The sequence below is a fragment of the Aquarana catesbeiana genome, linkage group LG02 (assembly GCF_042186555.1).
Source record: "Aquarana catesbeiana isolate 2022-GZ linkage group LG02, ASM4218655v1, whole genome shotgun sequence".
Lineage (NCBI taxonomy): Eukaryota > Metazoa > Chordata > Amphibia > Anura > Ranidae > Aquarana > Aquarana catesbeiana.
Genome location: NC_133325.1, coordinates 195,661,700 through 195,686,750, shown reverse-complemented (window position 1 = coordinate 195,686,750; position 25,051 = coordinate 195,661,700). Strand labels below are relative to the sequence as shown.

The 25,051-nt window shown below is 45.2% G+C and overlaps 1 protein-coding gene across 3 annotated transcripts in view; it reads right to left on the bottom strand.

The window, feature by feature from the left end:
- Window positions 1-25,051, bottom strand: part of CPB2 (carboxypeptidase B2) — a 78,444-nt gene that overhangs the window by 29,152 nt on the left and 24,241 nt on the right. For all 3 annotated transcript variants that reach the window (XM_073614148.1, XM_073614150.1, XM_073614149.1), the window contains exons 8-9: window positions 22,021-22,125; window positions 7,456-7,566 (exon numbers count right to left, since the gene is read on the bottom strand). In XM_073614148.1, the coding sequence (XP_073470249.1) occupies window positions 7,456-7,566; window positions 22,021-22,125 (216 nt within the window). The remainder of the gene's footprint in view (window positions 1-7,455; window positions 7,567-22,020; window positions 22,126-25,051) is intronic.

Genomic DNA, 25,051 nt, shown 5'->3' with positions numbered 1-25,051 from the left:
TTATCCTTATTTTATTTATCACAGTCAGATCAATTAAATATGCTTTATGTTAATATTCTTAACCTCCCTGGCGGTTTTCCCGAGTGTGGCTCGGGGTTAAAATTCAGGACCATTAGCGGTAACCCCGAGCCACACTCGGGATTACATCACAGGATCCTGGTGTGGCTTTACTTACCTTGTCCCCGGGATCCTGCGATGTCCCCCGCTGTGTCTGCGGGCTCCGTCCTCCTCCGAAGCCTCTCCGTGCCAGGCTCCGTTCCCTGCGAGCGGCGCGACGCACGGGGGTGGAGCCTGGTGGCAAATTCAAAAAATTGTAAAATCATAACACACTTACAGATTACAGTACTGTATGAAATTATTTCACATCCCTTTTGTCCCCAGTGCTTTGGCCCATGCCCTGCATGCAGTTTTATGTTATATATACTGTTCTTTCTGCCTGGAAACTGGAGATTATCCATAGCAACCAAAAAGTGTCCGTTTACATCAAAAGTGGCTTTAGACCAGCTAGAAAACAGCGATAGTAAATTAGAACACTTGCAGAATTGAGCGATAGTGAATTGTGGGGAAATTTTTTTTTTTTTTTAATTATTTATTTTTATTTATTATATTATAATTTATGTTTTTGTGTTTCAAACTTTATCATACCCGGGATATCTACTAGACTCTTGTTTGGACAGATTTAAGTGTGTTATTGTTAAGAATTACAGACCTACAATATAAAACGCCAAATTTCCATGCAAAATAATTGTACCGCTTTCAGCACCTAAAATCCGAAATAATCATACCGCCAGGGAGGTTAAAGTTGTTGTTGTTGTTAATAGTAATTTTTGTAACTTAATTCTGCATAAAACATTTAATAGTGTAATTTCATTAGATCATTTATGAGAGCGTGTTTAGGGGCAGGATTAGAGGTGGGGCAGGGTAGGGGTTGGATGGGCAACTGGTGGCAAGTAACTCTGGCTAGTAGCTCAAGACTTGAAATTTTGAGCCCTGCTTTAATGGATGTAATCTAACTATAATTTCTCCCAACATCTAAGATTCCCCAAAATGTGTGCAACTTTTGAAAGGTATTTTTTAAAGTGGAACGTCACTCTCCCAATCAATATTGAATGTTTTTCAGCCTAGCATCAGTAAATAGGTGGGAAATGTATCATATTTACTTGTTTTAAACATTTTTTTTTACATTTCTTCTGTTACTTCTTTGTTTGTTACCTAGGCATATGATGTCATGCATCCCAGGAGTCTTCAGGAGGGGAGGGGAGGAGGAGGGGTTTCCCCGATAAGCACACCCACCTGCATGCTTGCTTGAGCTAGGGGCAGATGAATTCCATAAAGTAAATGCTAGCTACATTATTCGTTTACCCTTACTCAAGATGGCCACAGCCAGAAATGCTAGGGAGGTGTTTTTCAAAGTAATTTTTTAACAAAATAATGTATGAAGACATTGATGGATGGGGGAGTTTGCTTTGAATATTAAAAATGAGTTAAATAGTGTTTTGGGTTTGTGTTGCTCAGGTGCAGTGAAGATCCGCTTGAAGGAGGCTGACCTCCTAAGCACATAAAAACACTTAAATATATGTATGTGGCTTATCTGCCAAATCATTTGTTATTTTGTTAACCAGTTTTGTGATCCAGGTGCATTTGCAAGACAACATTGCTAGGTCAGTAGCACCAGTTTTGTTCACTGCAGGCAAATTAGACAACTTGGTCATTGAACTGCCACTAATCTTCTGAGTGGACTTTCTGACTGGACCAGGGCCGTCTTTAACGCAGGGCAAAAGGGGCAGCTGCCCCTGTCATTGCTGTGGGGCCCAAAGCAGCTGCCACTTAAGCCCTGCGCTGCCCGCAGTTTTTCCGGAGAAGCGGGGGGAGCCGATCCCCCCTGCTCTCCCAAGTGGCGGCCACATTAATTATACAGGGGAGCGGGACAGCTGCGGGCTTCATGTGTTTGAGCCCGCTCGTCCCGCTTCTCCCTCTGTCAGGAGCTGCGGACCGGAGTCAATTACAGAACGAGAGCGGCGCTTCGTGTTCCTCCCACCCCCGCCTGGCAGACCTGTGTAGCACACAGCCGAGTGAAGTTTTCTGGCTGTGTGCTGGGTCTGATAGGCTGGGACTGTGTTGCACCGCTGTGTGATCAGGTAAGAAAGAACAAGGTGGAGAGAAGGGGAAGAGGATTCATTTGTGCAGACTGCAGAGAATTGCTGGTACAGAGGTGGACATGGGGGGGGGGGTACAGAAGTGAGAAGACATGGGGGGTACAGAGGTGGACATGGGCGGGGGTACAGAGATGGACATGGGGGGTACAGAGATGGACATGGGGGGTACAGAGGTGGACATGGGGGGTACAGAGGTGGACATGGGGGGTACAGACGTGGAAGGGGTACAGAGGTGGACATGGGGGGTACAGAGATGGACATGGGGGGTACAGATGTGGAAGGGATACAGAGGTGGACATGGGGGGTACAGAGATGGACATGGGGGGTACAGAGGTGGACATGGGGGGTACAGAGATGGACATGGGTGGTACAGATGTGGAAGGGGTACAGAGGTGGACATGGGGGGTACAGAGTTGGACATGGGGGGTACAGAGATGGACATGGGGGGTACAGGGGTGGAAGGTGAACAGAGATGAACATGGGGGGGTACAGAGATGGACATGGGGGTACAGAGGTGGTGGGGGGGGGTACAGAGGTGAACACAGAGGTGGACGGGGGTACAAAGGTGGATGGAAGGATATAGAGGTGAACGTGGATGGGGGAGATACAGAGGTGGATAGGGGATACAGAAGTGAGCTGTAGATGGGGGGGGGGGTACAGAGGTGGACATGGGGGGTACAGAGGTGGACAAGGGGGGGAACAGAGATGGACATGGGGGGTACAGAGGTGGACATGGGGGGTACAGAGATGGACATGGGGGGTACAGAGGTGAACAGAGGTGGTGGGGGGGTACAGAGGTGAACACAGAGGTGGACGGGGGTACAAAGGTGGATGGAAGGATATAGAGGTGAACGTGAATGGGGGAGATACAGAGGTGGATAGGGGATACAGAAGTGAGCTGTAGATGGGGGGGTACAGAGGTGTACACAGTGGTGGAGGGGGGGTACAAAGGTGGAGGGGGGTACAAAGGTGGAAATTAGGGGGTGCAGAGGTGAACACAGGTGGACGGGGGTACAAAGGTGGACATGGGGGGGTATAGAGGTGGACATGGGGGTATACAGAGGTGGTGGGGGGTTACAGAGATGAACCCAGAGGTGGACGGGGGTACAAATGTGGACATGGGGATGTACAGAGGGGGACATGGGGGGTTACAGAGGTGGACGGAAGGATATAGAGATGAACGTGGATGGGGGGATACAGAGGTGGATGGGGGATACAGAAGTGAGCTGTGGATGGGGGGATGCAGAGGTGAACATGGATGGGGGGTAATACAGAGGTGGATAGGGGGTACAAAGGTGGACATGGGGGGGTACAGAGGTGGACGGAAAGATATAGAAGTGAACGTGGATGGGGGTACAGAGCTGAACACAGAGGTGGATGTGGGGTACAAAGGTGGACGGAAAGATATAGAGGTGGACATGGGGGGGGGGGGGTACAGAGGTGGATGGGGGATACAGAAGTGAGCTGTGGATAGAGGGGTACAGAGGTGAGCTGTGTATGAGGGGGGACAGAGATAGACAGGGAATACAGAAGTGAGCTGTGGATGAGGGAGCAAAGTGTTGTGCATAGGTGACCAATAGATAGTCACTTTGCGGGAGGGAGGAGGATATGCAAGTACTTCCCCTTGTGCTGATTTTTTTCTGTGCCCTGTATGATACAAACACCTCAAAGTACACACAACCAATCCCTGTGTGTCATCCTGGACTCCTATCTCCCCCCTTCCCCCATTATCTTGAACTCCCCCATCCCCCCCCCCAATCATCCTGGACTCCAATATCTCCCCCCCACCCATCATCCTGGACTTCTCTATCTCTTCCCCCATCATTATTATACAGGATTTATATAGCGCCAACAGTTTGTGCAGCGCTTTACAACATGAGGCCAGACAGTACAGTTACAATACAATGCAATACATAAGTTTACGTGTGTGTTTTGTTTTTTCAAATGTTGGGGTGGAGAGACAATTTGCATGGGGGGGCCCAAGAATTTTTTTTGCCCAGGGCCCAATCAATAGTAAAGACGGCCCTGGACTGGACATAACTCATTCCCGACTCCTGCCAGAAACTTTCCAATGTTAGACTGACAGCACTGAGCAATGCAGTAAAGCCAAATTGTCTTGCAACTTTTTTTCCTTATTCTCCCAGGCTAAGCCCAGCTGTGCAGGGTACTGCAGAAGGCTAATATTAGGACAGGTTCTGACACATATGCTAACATTGAAAAATGTGTTTAATATTTTATATCTGTATTACAATTCTGCTTGTATGTCTCTGCTTGTCCTCCAGCTTTATAAGGCAATAAAAAAAAGTTATAGTTTTAGTACATAACTTTTTTTGTAGAAGTGTAATTAATGTTTTATTTTTTTTTTTTTACAAACTGGTCATTAGTGGATGTTTTCTTATCTGTGAAGTGAGACAGACAGATGGAATTTTGGTCATTTACTAAAGGGGTTGCAAATCTCCATTCCAGAAATGTGTGAATATTCATTGTAAGGCATTTGCACATAAGCGATTGTACAGGACAGTGCTTTTCACATGTTTGAATATCTGAAGCAAATGCTCACACATTTTTTTTTTAATTACAATTCTTAACCGTGTTAGTATATCAGCCTCAGTGTGTGCATAGAGCTGCTATGTTTTGTCTGTATACTAGTATACTCTGCAAGGAAAAAACTTTTGCTATGCCCTAGTTGAGCCCTAAAACTGTCACAGTTGGACAGATTAACACTTATACATATGTTTTATGTAAATCCTCATATTGTAAAACAATTCATTCAGCAGATTGACACTTACTGTATATACTCATTGTTTAAAAGTATATGTAAATCCTCACGTTGTAAAACAACCCATTCAGTTTAAAATAGAAATAAAAGGCAAACCGTGTGTATACATATAAAAACACATAAATACCTTTTATCCCCTTTTTATAAGTGATCGCATACCCTCTGTTCTCAGCTGCATAAGAGCTAGGGGAGGAGAAACAGCAGCACACTACTGAACTTCCCAGTGAAAGACGGGGGGGGGGGGGGAGGTGGAGGTCAGGACAAGTCTGATCATCGGAGGAGAGCAGGCTGAGTTCCCAGCATAACTAGAGAACTGAACACGCTGTTCACTCATGCCTAGTGTGGTCAGTTTTTAATAGTAAAGCAGAGGGACTGGCAGGAACACCAGGCATTTCACACAAAGGAAGCAATACAAAGAGAACAGGATAATTTTCCATACTAGTACATGGTACAGCAGGCACATATCAGGAATATGAAATATTGAGTTAACATATTCTTTAACACTAAATCTCAACATTGAAATACACCACATTTATAAAGAGGTATGTATGTGAATGATCCTTGCTTAGTATGGCATTATGACCATGATGAACCTAATTACTTGAAATAAGCCCTACCTATGCATTTGTCTAAGGCAAGCCATAGATTATACCATTTTCTTTCCTTCCACCATGGGTGCAAGCAAAGAAATTCACTTCAACACTGACTGTGGAATCTCTCCCGCAGCGCTATTGTATTCTACTGCCAGGGAGCTTAACCTACTGGCAGAACTTAATGATGAGAAAGGGTACAACTTGAGCCCCAGTATTTCTTTAGCTTACACCCTGTTCCAAATTATTATGCCAATGATATTTTTCTCATTTACCTAAATAATTGATGTAAACAACAGTCAGCATAATTCTCATGTTATCAACTATTAAGAGTACAATTCAAATTTTATTGAACAAACCTCCTAATAATAACAGTTTTTTTTTTCAAAATAAAAAACTTACAATGCACTGGTCCAAATTATTACACACAGTAAGTTTCAAAAAAACGTTATAGGTTGTAAAGAACTGAAAATTGTAATTTGTTGTGTTTTCAGCATATTTACTGAAATCAAAAGCTATTTCAATCAAACTTTGAACAACATTTTAACTTTTTAAACATTTTAACAGGTCACGTTACATTTTAACATAGGACCCCTTATTTGATAGGAGTCCTATGCATCCATTGAACATGTGAGTTTTTGGACAGTTTCTGTTTGAATTTGTTTGCAAGATGTCAGAATAGCCTCCCGGAGCTGCTGTTTGGATGTAAACTGCCTCCCACCCTCATAGATCTTTTGCTTGAGGATGCTCCAAAGGTTCTCAATAGGATTGAGGTCAGGGGAGGATGGAGGCCACACCAAGACTTTCTCTCCTTTTATCCCCATAGCAGCCATTGATACAGAGGTATTCTTTGCAGCATGAGATGGTGCATTGTCATGCATGAAGATGATTTTATTACGGAAAGCATAGTTCTTCCTTCTGTACCAGTAATGGAAGTGGTCAGTCATGAACTCCACATACTTTGCATAGGTCATCTTTACACCTTCTAGGACTCTAAAGGGGCTGACCAGCTCTCTTCCCATGATTCCAGCCCAAAACATGACTCCACCACCACCTTGCTGACGTCGCAGCCTTGTTGGAACAGGGTGGCCGTCCACCAACCATCCACTACTCCATCCATCTGGACCATCCAGGGTTGCACGGCACTCATCAGTGAACAGGACTGTTTGAAAACTAGTCTTCATGTATTTTTCTGCCCAATGCAGCTGTTTCTGCTTGTGAGCATTGGTTAGTGGTGGCCGAATGGAAGGTTTATGCACAGTTGCAAGACTCTGGAGGACTCTACACCTTGATGTCTATGGGACTCCAGAGGCACCCGCAGCTTCAAATATCTGTTTGCTACTATGTAATGGTGTTTTAGCAGCTGCTCTCTTGAACCGATGCATGGATCTGGCAGAAATCTTCCTCAATGTGCCTTTATCTGCACGAAACCCGTCAAACTCTGAATCAGCCACAAATCTCTTAATAGTGCAATGATCATGCTTAAGTTTTCATGAAATATCTAATGTTTTCATACCCGTCCAAGGCATTGAACTATTTTACTCTTTTTGGCAGCAGAGAGATCCTTTTTCTTCCCCATATTGCTTAAAAATGGTGCTCTGCTTAATAATGCGGAACACCATCCTTTAGTAGTTTTTCCTTTAATTGGGCTCACCTGGCAATCTAATTATCACAGGTGTCCAAGATTGTTTTCAGTGATCAAAAGGGCCCTGAGACACAATGCCATCCATGAGTTAAAATGAAAAACAAAATATTTAATCTTTGTGACACTGAAATAGAATTTGCATAATAATTTGGAACAGGGTGTATAAGGAATGAGGCTAGCTGATGGAATGGTGGTTTGCCTGGTGAGCACCTGCAAGTTACATCTATAAATAAACAAAGATCATTACCAGAATAAACACTGTTTTATGACAAATAATATACTTACAGTAGTCCATGAATAGTGGTAACCATCTACGTTCATCACTGGTAATACATAGAAGTTAGTATATTGCAAAAGTTTAGTCATTTGTAGGTCCACACCATAGAAACCGACAGCCTAGACAAAAACATGTGACTGTAAATGACAGAACTTGTTTATTTTCTGATATATATGATATATGTTATAGACAGCCTTTAAAAGTATCTGTTGGTTATCAAAAAAATGTGTGTTGAAGGTTTCAGTATGCCTGTGGAGGACAATGTGTAAAGCAAAGCTGTCTATGTTCACCAGCTCTTTCACAACACAATCATAGCTGTCTCAAAATGTGCAGTCGAAAGCAAATATGGAATGTAGTACCTTAATCTGATTATTATTAACCACCTCCTGTCCGCGCTATAGCCGAAAGACGGCTACAGCGCGGACCTAATTTGCCAGGAGGGCATCCATAGACATCCGTCCGTGCTTGAGTGGACTGCGCACCCCTGCAGGGCGTTCGCGGCGCGCTCTGTGCTCAGCGAGTCTATGAGACTCCCGACCCCTTACCACGTGATCAGCTTCAGTCAATGACAGCTGATCATGTGATGTAAACAGAGAAAATGGAAAAGGAGAGAGGTGAAGACCAACCAGGAAATAGGGGAACCCCACACTCTGTGTCACATCCTATTAGAAAATTTGGAGAAAGAGATATAGCCCCAAGGATAATGCGGACACAGAGGAAATATGAATTGGGGTACACCTTAGTTATGTAAAAATCTATTCACTTTATTGATACAAAATATAAAAAAATATAGAAATGAGGGTGTACAGCGATTGTAAAAACAATGATACATCACAATTGGGAATAAAAATAGCCGCTAGAAGATGATCACCAACATGTTTCGGAGGACAAAAAGAAATGTTTTTGACATATATATTTTTCCTTCTTCAGGGTTAAATAGAAAAGCAGGCTATTCCATTTCTATTGAGAAAAAAACAGTGAATAATATATCAGTATTTAGAGTAAATGGTTTACAAACAACAGATTTAAGCATAGTAATAGTATGGCACATGCAAAAAATATCTTTCGTACTTACAGATGTATGTTCAAATCTTGAAACAATGCACATCAGTGGATGAAATGCCCGACCAGGGGTATTTGCTCTACTGTGCCCCGCAGTTGAATTCATATGATTTGGGGTGTCCTATGAAATCAATCCTATGTATATAGGATGCAGGCTAGGTCAAATATAGCTGTAATACGTGGGGATAGGTGTGATGATTGTCCTAAAGCAGTCCAACAATGCTCACAGGGATACCCAAAAGCAATGGAGACGAGTATCTATTAGGGATGTGAAAAAGTTGGCCATAAGGACAGGACATATAGTGACCCATAAGAAGTAAGATGACAATTTGCCAAAAACAACGTGGCAAGGGTTCAGACATTAGTACAAAGTTTGCATTATCTGTGATGCCGGTATCAAACAAGCTCACAGAAGTCACTGGCATTTCCTGGCTGTGCAGAAATTAATGCTGTTAACAGCAGGAATATATACACCCAGAGACCAGGGAGGGGTCAATTAACGGAATTAGTGATGTAATTGTTTAAAAAATGGGGAGGAGGGGGTCGTCAGCTGACGACTCCCCAGAACATCTGACACGCCGCGTCAGTCCCCATACCTGTCTCCTACAAGTATCCCCCGGCCGATGCGGCATTCGGCGTCACCGCGTCTAGCGCAGTGACGTCAGACATCAACACGGACGCCGACACGGAGATGGGCGGGTACACAAGGCGCTGGAAATGCCTAGTGCGCCTGTCTCCACAGGAGCATCCGCCGATGCAACCCTGAATAGGGAGCTGCCCCAAAGGTGGCACGGAATGCCACAAATGGGGCCCCCCGTGTCGGGGAGCCTCGGTGGACCACCAAGAACAAATCACCTCAATCCCCATAAGGAATAATAGACATGTAGACACAGCGAGATTTTTACCGAGGCCGTCGGTTAACATCTAGACAGATGAGTCTATTGTTTATACAATATCTGTAACAGATAACACAGATAATAATAAGCTGCATATGATACAATATAACATTTGTTTGTAGTAACAATAGGCAAGAGGACCTACAGAATTAGAATACAATAAAAATACATGTGCTCATTTATATGTAAAAAACATACTGTCAATATTAGGAAAAAGGGGGGAGAGGGGAAAAGAAAGGAGAAGAAAAAAGGAAAAAGAAAGAGGTGGCAGAGAAAACGGAAATGCGATTACATGTCTTTGTCAAAAGAACCTGAAGTAAAGCCTGGTAAAAAGGACCTGAAACTGAAGGCCTCGTTGAGGCCACGGGGCGAGGTGGCATTGAGATGGAATATCCACCTAAGCTCCCTTTGAAGGAGAAGTTTGTCAAGATCCCCTCTGCGGGTGCCAGGGTGCACTCGATCCAATACCAATACTTGGATTTTGGGACAAATGCCATTATGAATTTGCAATACATGTCTTCCTAACGGTACATCAGGGTTGCTGGTTTGCATAGCCCTGATGTGACGATATAATCTTTGCCATAATTTATGTACCGTCTTCCCCACATAAAAACAATTGCAACTGCATAGCAATAAATAGACAACTGCACTCGTCTGGCAATTAGAAAAATGTTTTGGCATAAAGCGCATTCCACTGGGCAAGTATATATTCCTTCTAGGATCCATGTATTTACAATATGCACAGGAACCACATGTGAATGTTCCCAGCGTCTTACATGGGTCCCCTCTCCCTTATCCCTGCAACTCACTTTTGACCAAAAGATCACCAAGAGAGGTGGCACGTCTGTATGTTAAACTGGGGGGCAGGGGTTACATATGGTCCCACAGTGGGATCAGATGTGAGGAGATGCCAATATTTTCTACAGATTTGTCTGATAGATGAATGATCACTAGAATATGTGGTAATGATCCGACTGTGAGTCTCTGGTGATTTATTTTTGGCACTCAATAGATCATGTCTATTTCTGTTATCTGCCCGATTAAAGGCTTTCTTAAGGCTCTTGCGGCTATATCCTCTTTCCAAAAGGCGCTTTTTCAGGTTATTAGCTTCTCGTTTGAAATCTGAGTGGTTGGAGCAGTTGCGCTTAATCCTTAAATATTGTCCATAGGGGATGGATTGAATAAGGGGTCTGGGATGGAAGCTAGAAGATGGTGTTGCCTGCAGTAGTTTTCCTGTACAATTTGCAAGATAGCATGTTTGTCTAATTCTTAAATTTTTCCACATCCAAGAAAGTAATCTTGGAAGGGTCAGAAATCATGGTGAACTTGAGATTAAATTCATTTTGATTTAAAGCTGACAGACAATCAACCAATAGTTGTGAAGGTCCATCCCAGATCACGAAGATGTCATCTATGTACCTGTGCCACATAACAATGTGGCACAGGTACATAGAGAGATCCTCGTCACAGAAAATGGTTCGCTCCCATTCCCCCAGGTACAGATTGGCGTAGCCAGGGGCACAACAAGTGCCCCTGGCTACGCCCTGCACCTGGAGGAAGAGTCAATCGTCGAAGAAAAAAACATTGTGTTTTAGAATAAATTCTAAGGATAGTAATATGAAATCATTAAAAGAGCTTTCGTGGTGACTAGTCTGTGAGAGGACCTTTTGCATACAGGCAAGCCCCTTGGAATGAGGTATCGAACTATAAAGAGCTTCCACATCGATACTGGCAAGAATACATCCCTCTGAGATCTGTACACCCTCAATTATTTGTAGCAGGTGAATGGTATCACGTATATAAGAAGGTATGGAGAGAACAAAGGGTCTAATGTGCTCATCCACAAGGCATGACAGGTTTTCAGTGATGGCACCATTGCCCGAAATTATGGGTCTCCCCGGGGGGGTCACTGGTATGTTTGTGGATCTTCGGGAGGGAGTAGAAAGTTGCCAATCTCGGATAGGAAGTATGAATGAAGTCAAGGGTTTGTCTAGAGATAACCTTATTTTGAAATGCCTTATCCACAAATGCATAAAATTTGTTTTTAAATGCTTCAACAACATCGGGACCGACCGGACGCTACCAGTCCCGATTACTTAGGATTTTCATGCACATATGACTGTACTTGTCATTGTCCATCAAAACTATATTTCCCCCTTTGTCTGATGTCTTCATAGTAATTTCATGTTTATTAAGCAAGTTTTGGAGGGCAGTCTTCTCATTTTTAGTAAGGTTATCCGAGACAGGAGGTGTAGGTTTTAGATTTTTAATTTTTTGGCAATTCATTTTTAGAAAGGTAGATACACCCTGGTTGGAACTTGATGCAGGATATAGTGAGGATGTTTTCTTGAGAGAGGACTTTTTGGGGGCAGTTTCCCCCGAGGTGGTAGCACCAGTGAGGAGGGCTTCTAGGTCGATATTGTCAATGAGATCCTTAGGTTCACTCTCCTCAAGCAATGAGTTAAGGTTATCCAATGCTCGCCTTTCACTTAGGGTTCGAAAACCCTTAGTTTCGGGTTTGGTCTTATCGAACATGCTTTTTAAAAGAAGCTTACGTGTATATAAGTGAAGATCTTTAATAACTTCAAATTTATCCATTTTGTTTGTTGGAACAAAGGTAAGGCCCTTGGATAGAACCAAGATTTCATCTTGTGTGAGAGGATGAGAAGAAAGATTGACTACGTTGAGATTAGTAACGAGGGGGGGTGCTAGAGTGGCAGCCGAGGCGTGAGAGTGGGAAAGTTTCCCTGATTCTTAGGGAAAAACATAGTTTGAATTTTGGGAGTGGTAAGGGTGCATGCATTCATCCCAGCCGTCGGTTCTGACCCAGCGTCAGTATCCACAACCTCTTGTGGCGCTGGGTCATTTCCGGCAACTGAGGAGGACGCATCAGTGGAATGTTTCGATGAGCGTTTATTGGTGCCTAATGTGGAGGAATTATCATTATCCCGTCCTCTTTTAGGTTGTCTCATACGTTTGTTTTTGAAGGATCAGGAGGATGCCATAGAAGACAGAGATGAACTATCTGATATGTCTGTATGTGAGGTACATATATTTAAGGAATAAGCGCAACTGCTCCAACCACTCAGATTTCAAACGAGAAGCTAATAACCTGAAAAAGCGCCTTTTGGAAAGAGGATATAGCCACAAGAGCCTTAAGAAAGCCTTTAATCGGGCAGATAACAGAAATAGACATGATCTGTTGAGTGCCAAAAATAAATCACCAGAGACTCACAGTCGGATCATTACGACATATTCTAGTGATCATTCATCTATCAGACAAATCCGTAGAAAATATTGGCATCTCCTCACATCTGATCCCGCTGTGGGACCATATGTACCACCTGCCCCCAATTTAACAGACGTGCCACCTCTCTTGGTGATCTTTTGGTCAAAAGTGAGTTCCAGGGATCAAGGAGAGAGGACCCATGTAAGACGCTGGGAACATTCCCATGTGGTTCCTGTGCATATTGTAAATACATGGATCCTAGGAGGAATATATACTTGCCCAATGGAATGCACTTTATGCCAAAACATTTTTCTAATTGCCAGACGAGTGCAGTTGTCTATTTATTGCTATGCAGTTGCAATTGTTTTTATGTGGGGAAGACGGTACAAAAATTATGGCAAAGATTATATCGTCATATCAGGGCTATGCAAATCAGCAACCCTGATGTACCGTTAGGAAGACATGTATTGCAAATTCATAATGGCATTTGTCCCAAAATCCAAGTATTGGTATTGGATTGAGTGCACCCTGGCATACGCGGAGGGGATCTTGACAAACGTCTCCTTCAACGGGAGCTTAGGTGGATATTCCATCTCAATGCCATCTCGTCCCCTGGCCTCAACGAAGCCTTCAGTTTCAGGTCCTTTTTACCAGGCTTTACTTCAGGTTCTTTTGACAAAGACATGTAATTGCATTTCCGTTTTCTCTGCCACCTCTTTCTTTTTCCTTATTTCTTCTCCTTTCTTTTGACAAAGACATGTAATCGCATTTCCGTTTTCTCTCCCCCTTTTTCCTAATATTGACAGTATGTTTTTTACATATAATTGAGCACATGTATTTTTATTGTATTCTAATTCTGTAGGTCCTCTTGCCTATTGTTACTACAAACAAATGTTATATTGTATCATATGCAGCTTATTATTATCTGTGTTATCTGTTACAGATATTGTATAAACAATAGACTCATCTGTCTAGATGTTAACCGACGGCCTCTGTAAAAATCCCGCTGTGCCTACATGTCTATTATTTCTTATGGGGATTGAGGTGATTTGTTCTTGGTGGTCCACCGAGGCTCACTGACATGGGGGGCCCCATTTGTGGCACTCCGTGCCACCTTTGGGGCAGCTCCCTATTCAGGGTTGCATCGGCGGATGCTCCTGTGGAGACAGTAGTTTTCTGCACAGGCGCACTAGGCATTTCCAGCGCCTTGTGTACCCGCCCACCTCCGTGTCGGCGGCCGTGTTGATGTCTGACGTCACTGCACTAGACGCGGTGACGCCAGATGCCACATTGGCCAGGGGATACCTGTAGGAAACGGGTATGGGGACTGCCGCAGCGTGTCAGATGTTCTGGGGGGTCGTCAGCTGAGGACCCCTAGTGCCTGTTTTTCGCCCCCTCCTCCCCATTTTTTAAACAATTAAATCACTAATTCCCTTAATTGATCCCCCATGGTCTCTGGACGTATATATTCCTGCTGTTAACAGCATTAATTGCTGCACAGCCAGGAAATGCCAGGGACTTCTGTGAGCTTGTTTGATACCAGCATCACAGGTAATGCAAACTTTGTACTAATGTCTAAACCCTTGCCATGTTGTTTTTGGCAAATTGTCATCTTACATCTTATGGGTCACTATATGTCCTGTCCTTATGGCCAACTTTTTCACATCCCTAATAGATACTCATCTCCATTGCTTTTGGGTATCCCTGTGAGCATTGTTGGACTGCTTTAGGACAATCATCGCACCTATCCCCACGTTTTACAGCTATATTTGACCTAGCCTGCATCCTATATACATAGGATTGATTTCATATCACACCCCAAATCATATGAATTCAACTGCGGGGCACAGCAGAGCAAATACCCCTGGCTGGACATTTCATCCACTGATGTGCATTGTTTCAAGATTTGAACATACATTTGTAAGTACGAAAGATATTTTTTGCATGTGCCATACTATTACTATGCTTAAATCTGTTGTTTGTAAACCATTTACTCTAAATACTGATATATTATTCACAGTTTTTTTCTCAATAGAAATGGAATAGCCTGCTTTTCTATTTAACCCTGAAGAAGGAAAAATATATGTGACAGACCTAGCTGGAAAAGAGGCCTCCTGCAAACCGATTATGGGCCCTGGCATTTGGGGGGACAATGCTCTTTGTGAGCTGTATGCCTGGGGACCCTGGAGGTGGCGTTACTTTAGATTCAGGTCCATGTCCCCCAAGACACACAGACTCTGGGGACCCTGGATATGCCATTGTTATGGGAGTCGCTAATAGTGGCACAGGGTGAATGAGAACCCCACTATGATCTGTGCTAGTCAGAGACTCAATGCTGTATATGTGTGTATATATAATGTGTGCTGTCTCATTGTGTTGTGTACTGTTTGCTGTGCTAGTTTTGGGTGGGGCTGTATTCCAATGTTCTATTATGTTTGTCTGCCTTGGATCACAGGATGTATATTGCATTGGAGGGAGGGGGGATTCTTCCAACAGCTCTCCCTTCTAACACTGTGTACTGATGAGACGTTAAACACACCTGACCTGTGTGTCCATTGTCATTGGACAGTTTAACCCGCCCTCTTTTCCAAGGGTGGGGGGAAAGTGTCTCTGAGTTATTTTATCTGTTGTGTCCATGTGTTATAATAAATGTGTTGATTCCTGCTGAAAACCTGAAGACAGAGCCTTGTCTCGTTTTTGGGCTGGATTATTTGTATGGGTTCCTTGTTCGGCTGATTGGAGTGTTCGGTAGCTGCCTTTGTGTTTGGGTATGGAATGTCCTAAACGACTTTAACCCCTTTCATACTCGGGGTGTCGTTACACTGGTGGCTAGCAGCGGGATCATTCCCACAGCCCAGAAGGACAGCTACAAGAGGACACAGGACAATGGAAGCACAGTATGGACGGCTAAAGCTCTCTTCCCTCAAGGACTTACTGGAGAACCGGAGCCGACCTGCCAACAACCGTAAGAAGAGGGACATTATCTCAGAACTTGTCGAAATGGATAGAGCTGAAAGACCCAATATAACCGAAAGGCCCAGCATAGCAGACTTCAGTCACCCCAGTGGAGATATGGATCTGGCATCAAAGTTCCCGGGGCTGCTGCGGATCATCCTTTCAGCAATCCCCAGGACTGTGTCTGTGGATGAATACCTGGAGCTCTGGCAGAAGATCCGGGTAAGACACTGGATTATATCCCTCCAGGTTGCTGCAACACAACAGGGCAAGTGCTTTCCAACCCCAGAGCAGCAGGCCAGTGAACAACGGGAGTTACGGATGCAATTCCTGGGAGAGCGGCCCCAGGAGCAATGGGTGACTGAGTTGGACAGGCTGGTCCAGAAAGAAATAGAGCTGGACAATCGGTATCGGGCTCTGCAATGGCACGTGGAGGAGGAATATTTAGGGGAGAGAACAGAATGTTCTCCGGAGGGATATGACTTTGGTGGCCCTGGATTGCTGTGGGAGAGCCTTTCAGATTGTTTTGTGTATGGCGATGAAGGGGAACCTACCCTGGAGGACCTCCGAGAATACAGAGAGGCTATGTTCAGACTTGCAGGGGTCTCAGAGCTTAAACCTGATCTAGACTATTTGCTAAGGAAGAAACAGCATCTGGAAAGGGCATACAGGAAACTGCTAGAATGCGTTCAGCAGCATGCCAGAGAATCAGCAGTGGAAACTACAGAGATTGCCGTCTCCAAAGCTGAAGTGCTGACAACAGGGCAGAGTTCTGCTAACCTCTGCCCAGCACTGATGGCATCTTCTGGGTTCCACGGACATGAGATTGTGAACTTCTATCCCCAGACACCAGTTGCAGACACAGGGGATTTGATGGACTTTTCTGCTGGGGAGGAACAGCCGGGTGAGCCTCCAGTGGGGGAGCTGGTGTTAAGGCTGGGCTTCAGTATGCTCTGCCCAGCACCAACAGCAGTATCTGTGGAGTTACAAGGAACTTCCCCAGCTGAAGCCTTGGCCACCGGACAGAGGGTCCAAGACCTCTGCCCTACACCTGCGGCGGTTCCGGAGGCCCAGGGTGAGAAGGAGACGGTCTCTTCTCAGCAGCATATGGCACCCAAGAATGATGCCACCAATCCAGCAGAAGAGCTTTCAACAGAGCAGAGTGCTGCAAGCCTCTGCCCTCACCTAACAGAAGAGGGAGTTCCTGTGGTAGTGGAAGGGACTTCGGTCTTCACTGACACAACCCCAAAAATTGGAGCGGCACTGGGACAGGAGGATTTCAGCCATCCTTTTGCAAGCACTGGGGGATTTTCACCTACCAAAAGTGGATGGGACTTCAGTCTCCACTTGTATACCCCAGGGATGCTGGGCGGTCGGCCCAGATCCCCAACAGCGTGACGGAGTGAGCCCAGTCACCCTGTCTTCTCTCCAGCGGCTGAAAAGACTCCCGGGAGAAGGGCCAGTCCAGGCCTCTCCCCAGCGGCGGGCATGTTCTCTGAGAGATGCAAAGGTTGGCTGGGCGAGTAATTCTCTGTTTGGAACAATTTATTTGGGGTACTTTGTGGATACCGGCATTGGGGGACTGGAACTACTGACTAACTTCAGAGTCAACCCGTCTGGGGTCTCCTCCTGTGTTAGTCTCCTGCCGAAAGGGGAGAAATGTGACAGACCTAGCCGGAAAAGAGGCTTTTGAAGGGAACTGAATGCCAGCCTCCTGCAAACCGATTATGGGCCCTGGCATTTGGGGGGGCGATGCTCTTTGTGAGCTGTATGCCTGGGGACCCTGGAGGTGGCGTTACTTTAGATTCAGGTCCATGTCCCCCAAGACACACAGACTCTGGGGACCCTGGATATGCCATTGTGATGGGAGTCACTAATAGGGGCACAGGGTAAATGAGAACCCCACTATGATCTGTGCTAGTCAGAGACTCAATGCTGTATATGTGTGTATATATATAATGTGTGCTGTCTCATTGTGTTGTGTACTGTTTGCTGTGCTAGTTTTGGGTGGGGCTGTATTCCAATGTTCTATTATGTTTGTCTGCCTTGGATCACAGGATGTGTATTACATTGGAGGGAGGGGGGATTCTTCCAACAGCTCTCCCTTCTAACACTGTGTACTGATGAGACGTTAAACACACCTGACCTGTGTGTCCATTGTCATTGGACAGTTTAACCAGTTTAACTCTTTTTGTCCTCCGAAACATGTTGGTGATCTTAGTCTAGCGGCTATTTTTATTCCCAATTGTGATATATCATTGTTTTTACAATCGCTGTACACCCTCATTTCTATATTTTTTTATATTTTGTATTAATAAAGTGAATAGATTTTTACATAACTAAGGTGTACCCCAATTCATATTTCCTCTGTGTCCGCATTATCCTTGGGGCTATATCTCTTTCTCCAAATGTGATGTAAACAGAGCCGGTAATCGGCTATTTTTTTTCCTCATGCTTGTAGCCAATCACCGGCGGCTGTGAGAGTGACATCAGTCCCGATCGTGGAGAGCCTCTGCAGAGGCTTCTGTGCCCACCTGTGCTACCTACCAGTGCCCAGCAGTGCCACCTACCAGTGCCCACAGTACCACCCATCAGTGCCCACAGCGTCACCTATCAGTGCCACAGTGTCAATTATCAGTGCCCACAGTGCCACCTATAAATGTCACCAATCAGTGCCTCATCACCAGTGCTGCATATCGATACCACCTACCAGTGCCCACCAGTGCCCATGAGTGCCACTCATCAGTGCCACCCATCAGGGCCCATCAGTGCCATCTTATCAGTGCCGATCAGTGTCACCTTAGCTGTGCCTATCAGTGCAGCTCATCAGTGCCATGCGATCACTCCACATTTGGGTCCTCATATGAAGGAAAGAAGGGCTCCCATAGTGTAGTAATTAAAATAGCTTTATTAAAATAAATAAATTAAAAAAAAGCTTCCCCACCAACAAGCGTGGAGAAGCTGAACAGACTACACTGTCTAACATGTAGGAAGAGCTGATCCGCAGGGTGCGCTCCAAGCTCCCTACTTCCATGTTGGGTATGACGTGAAAGCGTAGCCCCGCCTTACGTGTTTTGTCATTGGACGTTCTCAAAGGCGGCGCCATCATTCAAAGTGTGACAGCGCTGAAAGATAAAAATTGGTCTGGGCAGGAGGGGGGTTTAAATGCCCAGTAAGCAAGAGGTTAAACATAGTTTTTCCCACCAACCATAAGTATGTTAAAGTATTTTGTCTCCTTCTGAAAATGTTTTGCCTGAGCAAGGGGGTAATTGAAATGTATCAAGTTGAATCCAGCTGCAATTGGAGGTAAACTTTGTGATGATGAAGGAGTTGGCATAGATGCAGTGGGTTGAGTGCCACTGGAAAAACTGTCTGCATACTAGCCATGGTGGAGGGTATCCACCACATCTCCTGAATGGAACTGGACAAAAGGTAGAGTGGATGAAGTGGTGAAGGTGGGAAGAGTGAATTTTGTGAGGACAAAGCAGAATGGAACATAGAGTGGGCAAACTAGTGAAGAAGATGGATTGAAGGTTCAGTTTTAATTGCACTTAAATGTTTGTCACTGTCAGGGGTCAGGCTTGGAGGTCAGTAGCTATAGCAGTGGAAAGGGGCACACAGAAACCAGCAGGATAAATGCACAAGCAAGTCCTCCTGGCGGATGACGTGGGCTCATCCAAGGCGCAGAGTCTAAGCACTAACCAGATTTCTCCAAGAGCTCCTGATGACAGAGATGTATTTCGCTGTATGGTAGTGCCAGGTGGAGGTCCTCAGGATCACAGCACCAGGAGGTGAGCAAGCCATGGTCCAGTAGCAGGTTGAGACCAAGTAGAAGCATGTGGGTGGGGCCTACTTCATCCTGCTCAAGGGGGTACCTTTTGCGCAGATGCCCAGGACCAGGCGGGGACTGTGGTCAGGTGGTAAATCTAACATTAAGGCAGTTTCCCGACTTAGAGATGAGCCGTCACTGTGTGCAGTAAAAAAACATACAGAGTCCCTCTGTGAAGTGTCTTGTGCCATGTCACTACACACTGTAACTTGGTAGATGTTGCATTAGGAGGGACATGCTGATCCTGCACCCACTCCACTAGTCCAGCATACCTCTGTTACCTCACTCCCAGTAGCAGAATGGGGTCCCGCCATGCATATAGCATGGACCTCATGTGGTAGGGAGCCAGAACATCGACCCACTCACTACTGGAGGACCTGTCACCTTTACCAGGTACCACGCCTAATGACTGGTTGCTTTGTGTCTTGAACTTATGCTTGGATACTCTTAGCAACTACACTCCTCTTTCTTGTCTTGCTTAGATAACCTTCTGTAGTGGTGTTACTTCATATGTCTTTGTGCTCTACAGACCCTGGTTGTTTTGATATGCCAGAACCCACATGCACCCCTTTAATAACTTCAGACCAGGCTTAGAACAGTTGATGCAACTTTACTGAAGAGATTCCAACATTACAGTCCAATATGAACAGAGTCCAATCCCTAACACTAACTATAGCTGTATGGCTGCCCAGGCATACCTCTGCAAGACAGTAGTCCATTGTGGCACCTCCTGTGCTTGGATGTTTCCCAGCCCTGGTGCCTCCAACAGACTACAAGGCCAGTAGTCCCTCTTCACAGTGCGGGCCAAGACCGCAAGCTAAGCTAAGCCAAGCGCATTGGACCTCAGCCTTACCTCTTTTTATACCACAGATGTGATGGCATAAACCAAAAAGCCCAGGAACTGATCACACATAACTTAACCCTTTCCTTCTTTCCTTCTTGACCTTCACGAAATGCTGTATAATCTAGTGCTATATGTTATCCCCCAGACCAGTGTGTTTTAGTATGGCTTCTATAAATTGCCAGTTTACCCTATCAAAGGTTTTGGTTTTTCTGGTGTTGGTCAAAAGCAGGAGACCTGGGTACCGGAGTTGCCATATGAATATGTTAGGCTGAGCATTTTGATAACTTTTCTCACGGGTCTTACAGGAAGGAAAAAAAGCCAACTTGGCCTGAGCTAATGAATTCTGAGATGTGGGGGAGGAGTTAAGTGGCCTCGGATTTTGTCACAATTGTCAGAAGTATGTTTAGAGGAGTGATGGGATGCTAACTGTCACAAGAGGAAGGGTCTTTCCCTTCTTTAAGGATAACTGTAATGTGAGTCCTTAGTGAGTCCTGGTAAAAGTGGGAGTTGTGAGTTTAGGAGCTAAAAGCTTTGGTGAGAATGAAAAGCATATGGGGGAGTAAAGTCTTTTACTATTGTATGGTCAGGTCATCTGAGCAAGTTTAGTGGCACCTGCCTGGTGTATAGTTTCTTGGAGTGGCTCATGTGTAATGGTAAATAGTTTGGGTTTTAATAGAGGGTATAATTTGGGTAGGCTGGACAAGGAGAAAAAAAATCAAAGATTTTATCAACCCTGGTTTGGGAGGTGGGGCTGGGGACTTTACCTTGTAAGTTGTAGAGGAAGTAGTTAAAGTTCCAGGGCTGTGATCCTTATCTTTATGTAGCACCCTCTTAGTATAGGTGCTAGGATGTAAATAGTTAGATTAGTCTAATTTGCTCTTCCGCCTAACGATGGGGCTAGAGGCAAATCTATCTTCAGTATTCTGAACAGAATGCTGCAATTAATTAGTTAGGACTGCTCATGGTGTTCTGGTACTGTTAGGTTTGCCTAGGGGCTCCTCCCGCCTTCTAGAAACTAGTAGAGCTTTCTGGAACATGGGTGGGAGCTAGACAAAAAGGCAGCATGAGTGTGTAGCAGTCTCAGACAATTACAGGGGAGGTGCCCCTGGGAATACTGAGCTTGGCCTATATAATCAGAGAACATGTGAGCTCTAAGTTCTTCCCAGAGAGTGGAGTGCACCAGATTGCCCCCCCTGTCACCTGCTGCCATGCGGCCTCAGGGCACCATGTCTGTATGACTCCATGTCGCTGACCTAGGAGTCCACCCGTTCCGGTAAGGGCACACGCACTTCTTTATTATTGATGATGCAATATCTTTGATGTCCACCATATCTAACAGTGTTCAGGTCTTCACCACTCTTCACTAGAAGATCAGCCTTGGTTGGACTATAACTCACACACCTGTATATATATTTTTTCACATTTTCCAGGGCCCCCTGGTGTTTGGTTACTCATTCACTGAGTTTATGTAAATTTATTGGACACTTTGTATTTGTGATTTGTTGCATTATTTTTCTCCACCACCCCTTTCATTTATGTATTTGCTTGTTATGTCTATTATCACAGGTTCTTTTCAAGACAGCCCTATTGTAAGCTTCTGCCAAATTCTCTTTCTACTGCAGTCTAGCAAAAAAGAACACCAGTACAAAAAGCCTGTGTGCTTGTTTCCTAAACCAGGTAATCTTACCTTTATAAAAGCTTTTCACTACACATAGTTTGAACAAGCCCTAAAAGTTTCAGTGCCTAGCTTTTACTCACATGGCCAATGAACCACAAGCAGAAGGCAGGAGAGATCCATTCCCTTGCATGTATTCCACAGTCAATCCATATGGCATTTGTTGTATTCGTATCTTTCCCAGATAGCTAAAATATAATAAAAATACATTGGCATCAATAAAGTGAAACTACTTATGATAAACGTATGCATAAACGCGGAATGGCTTTAAAAAGATTCTAAAACCTTGTGTAGCGCTCTCTAGTGTGCTAGGAAATTAGTGTAGGGTTTTTTCTAGTGCATGTCAATTTCCAGGCTTGGCTGGTAGCCAAGCCTGGGTGTGTTTTGTGATCTGGGTTGGGAGTGGCTCAGAGTAAGTGCTGGGTGATTGACAGGTGGCATCACTAAGATCTCCTACTTCTTTCTAGAATGTTCCAGTATTTTATAGAAAGAGAGGCTGGAGTTGGAGCCACCTGGGGTGTTCTAAGGAGCCCTGACCAATTTCCAACTTGGATTGACAGGGGGCAGGCCTCCCTAAATACCCAGAGTCAGCCTAGCTGGGGAGGAGTTGATCAGGTGGAAGAATGGAGATGGAGTGTTAGGCTGTCGGGGCCCTTGAGGAAGCTCCCCAGTCTGGGTGGGGGGGGGTGACCTTGGGCCTGGGCTCGGGTGCGGACGGGGCCCTCCAAGGAAGCGTGGAGGTGTCCTGGACAGGAGGCACAGGAGGAGCAAGAGAGGACAGCAGGGGAACACTGCCGGGCAAGACTCCAGGAGTTCCACTGAGACAGCCAGGAGAGCTGGTGAGTGTGCACACAATCAGGATTACTGGGGAGGCACGCCTGAGAGGACTGTTGTGGACCAGTCTGTGATGGGTGCAGAGCCAGTCTGGAGGATTGGGGTGGCAAGGGCAGTGGAAAGGGGCAGCTGCAGCCAGGAGGGCTGGCAGTGCCTGAAGAGGTGGTGCTGGGAGCAGTAGTCACAGGGACAGCTAGCACTCTGACTTTTCTATTTGCTACACCATATGGGCCTGGGGTCCCTGCCTGTAAATGGCACTTGCTTTGGAGCTAGCTGAGCCAGTGTTAGGCCTACCAAATCAATGCTAGCTAGTCTGGAGAGGAAAAGAGAGAAAGCGATGTGCAGGAGGAGTATGGAGTGATACTCAGTAGAAAGGAAGAGATGTGCAGGAGGAGAAATTGAGTGATGTATATACCGGATATACAGTATTTCACAAAAGTGAGTACACCCCTCACATTTTTGTAAATATTTTATTATATCTTTTCATGTGACAACACTGAAGAAATTACACTTTGCTACAATGTAAAGTAGTGAGTGTACAGCTTGTATAACAGTGTAAATTTGCTGTCCCCTCAAAATAACTCAACACACAGTCATTAATGTCTAAACCACTGGCAACAAAAGTGAGTACACCCCTAAGTGAAAATGTCCAAACTCGGCCCAATTAGCCATTATCCCCTCCCCGATGTCATGTGACTCATTAGTGTTACAAGGTCTCAGGTGTGAATAGGGAGCAGGTGTGTTAAATTTGGTGTTATTGCTCTCACTCTCTCATACTGGTCACTGGAAGTTCACCATGGCACCTCACGGCAAAGAACTCTCTGAGGATCTGAAAAAAAGAATTGTACATAAAGATGGCCTAGGCTATAAGAAGATTGGCAAGACCCTGGAACTGAGCTGCAGCATGGTGGCCAAGACCATATAGCGGTTTAACAGGACAGGTTCCACTCAGAGCAGGCCTCGCCATGGTCGACCAAAGAAGTTGAGTGCACGTGCTCAGCGTCATATCCAGAGGCTGTCTTTGGGAAATAGACGTATGAGTGCTTCCAGCATTGCTGCAGAGGTTGAAGTGGTGAGGGGTTAGCCTGTCAGTGCTCAGACCATACGACGCACACTGCATCAAATTGGTCTGCATGGCTGTTGTCCCAGAAGGAAGCCTCTTCTAAAGATGATGCACAAGAAAGCCTGAAAACAGTTTGCTGAAGACAAGCAGACTAAGGACATGGATTACTGGAACCATGTCCTGTGGTCTGATGAGACCAAGATAAACTTATTTGGTTCAGATGGTATCAAGTGTGTGTGTGGTGGCAACCAAGTGAGGAGTACAAAGACAAGTGTGTCTTGCCTACAGTCAAGCATGGTGGTGGGAGTGTCATGGTCTGGGGCTGCATAAGTGCTGCCTGCACTGGGGAGCTACAGTTCATTGAGGGAACCATGAATGCCAACATGTACTGAAGCAGAGCATGATCCGCTCCCTGCGGAGACTGGGCCGCAGGGCAGTATTCCAACATGATAATAACCCCAAACACACCTCCAAGATGACCACTGCCTTGCTAAAGAAGCTGAGGGTAAAAGTGATGGACTGGCCAAGCATGTCTCCAGACCTAAACCGTATTGAGCATCTGTGGGGCATCCTCAAACGAAAGGTGAACTCTAGCTAACAGGTTTAAGCAGCTACAGCAACACTTTTTTCCTTTCCTTACATAAATAAATAAAATTTGATCATTGTAAGTACCCATGTCAGTGTTAAATGGTTTGTCTCAACCCTCTAACTGCTACATTTGTAGCACATCTTTTTCTGTTAAAAAAACAACAGACTTACTGGCAGCACCAGGTGAAAATATAAGAAAGACAGCTTAAAAAGGAAAACAAATGCTGCCACCACATCAAAGAATTGGTAAGCTGCAGTATAATAAACAGTGGCTGCTGTTGCTGTATATTTTGGGGTGGGGACGGCAAACACAAGACATTCCACCGCCAACCCCCCGTGCGGTCGATTGGCCATCCCCACACTTACCAACCCCTACCCCCCCCCCCCCCCCACCCCATCAGGTGTGTAAAAAACAAAACCATTGGAATCCATGCATTCTGCGCCCTGCATGTAGATACAGGGCCTGGGCGCATGGATTAGGGGGACGCCCTGCATGGATGGGCCACCACTGATGATGAATGTTTGCTTTTAGGTTTAATAAAAAGAAATTTTTTTTCCACAGTTACACACAAGCCAGGTTGACCAGCAAATGTGACAGTGGTTTAATAAAACTGTAAGGGGTTTAAACC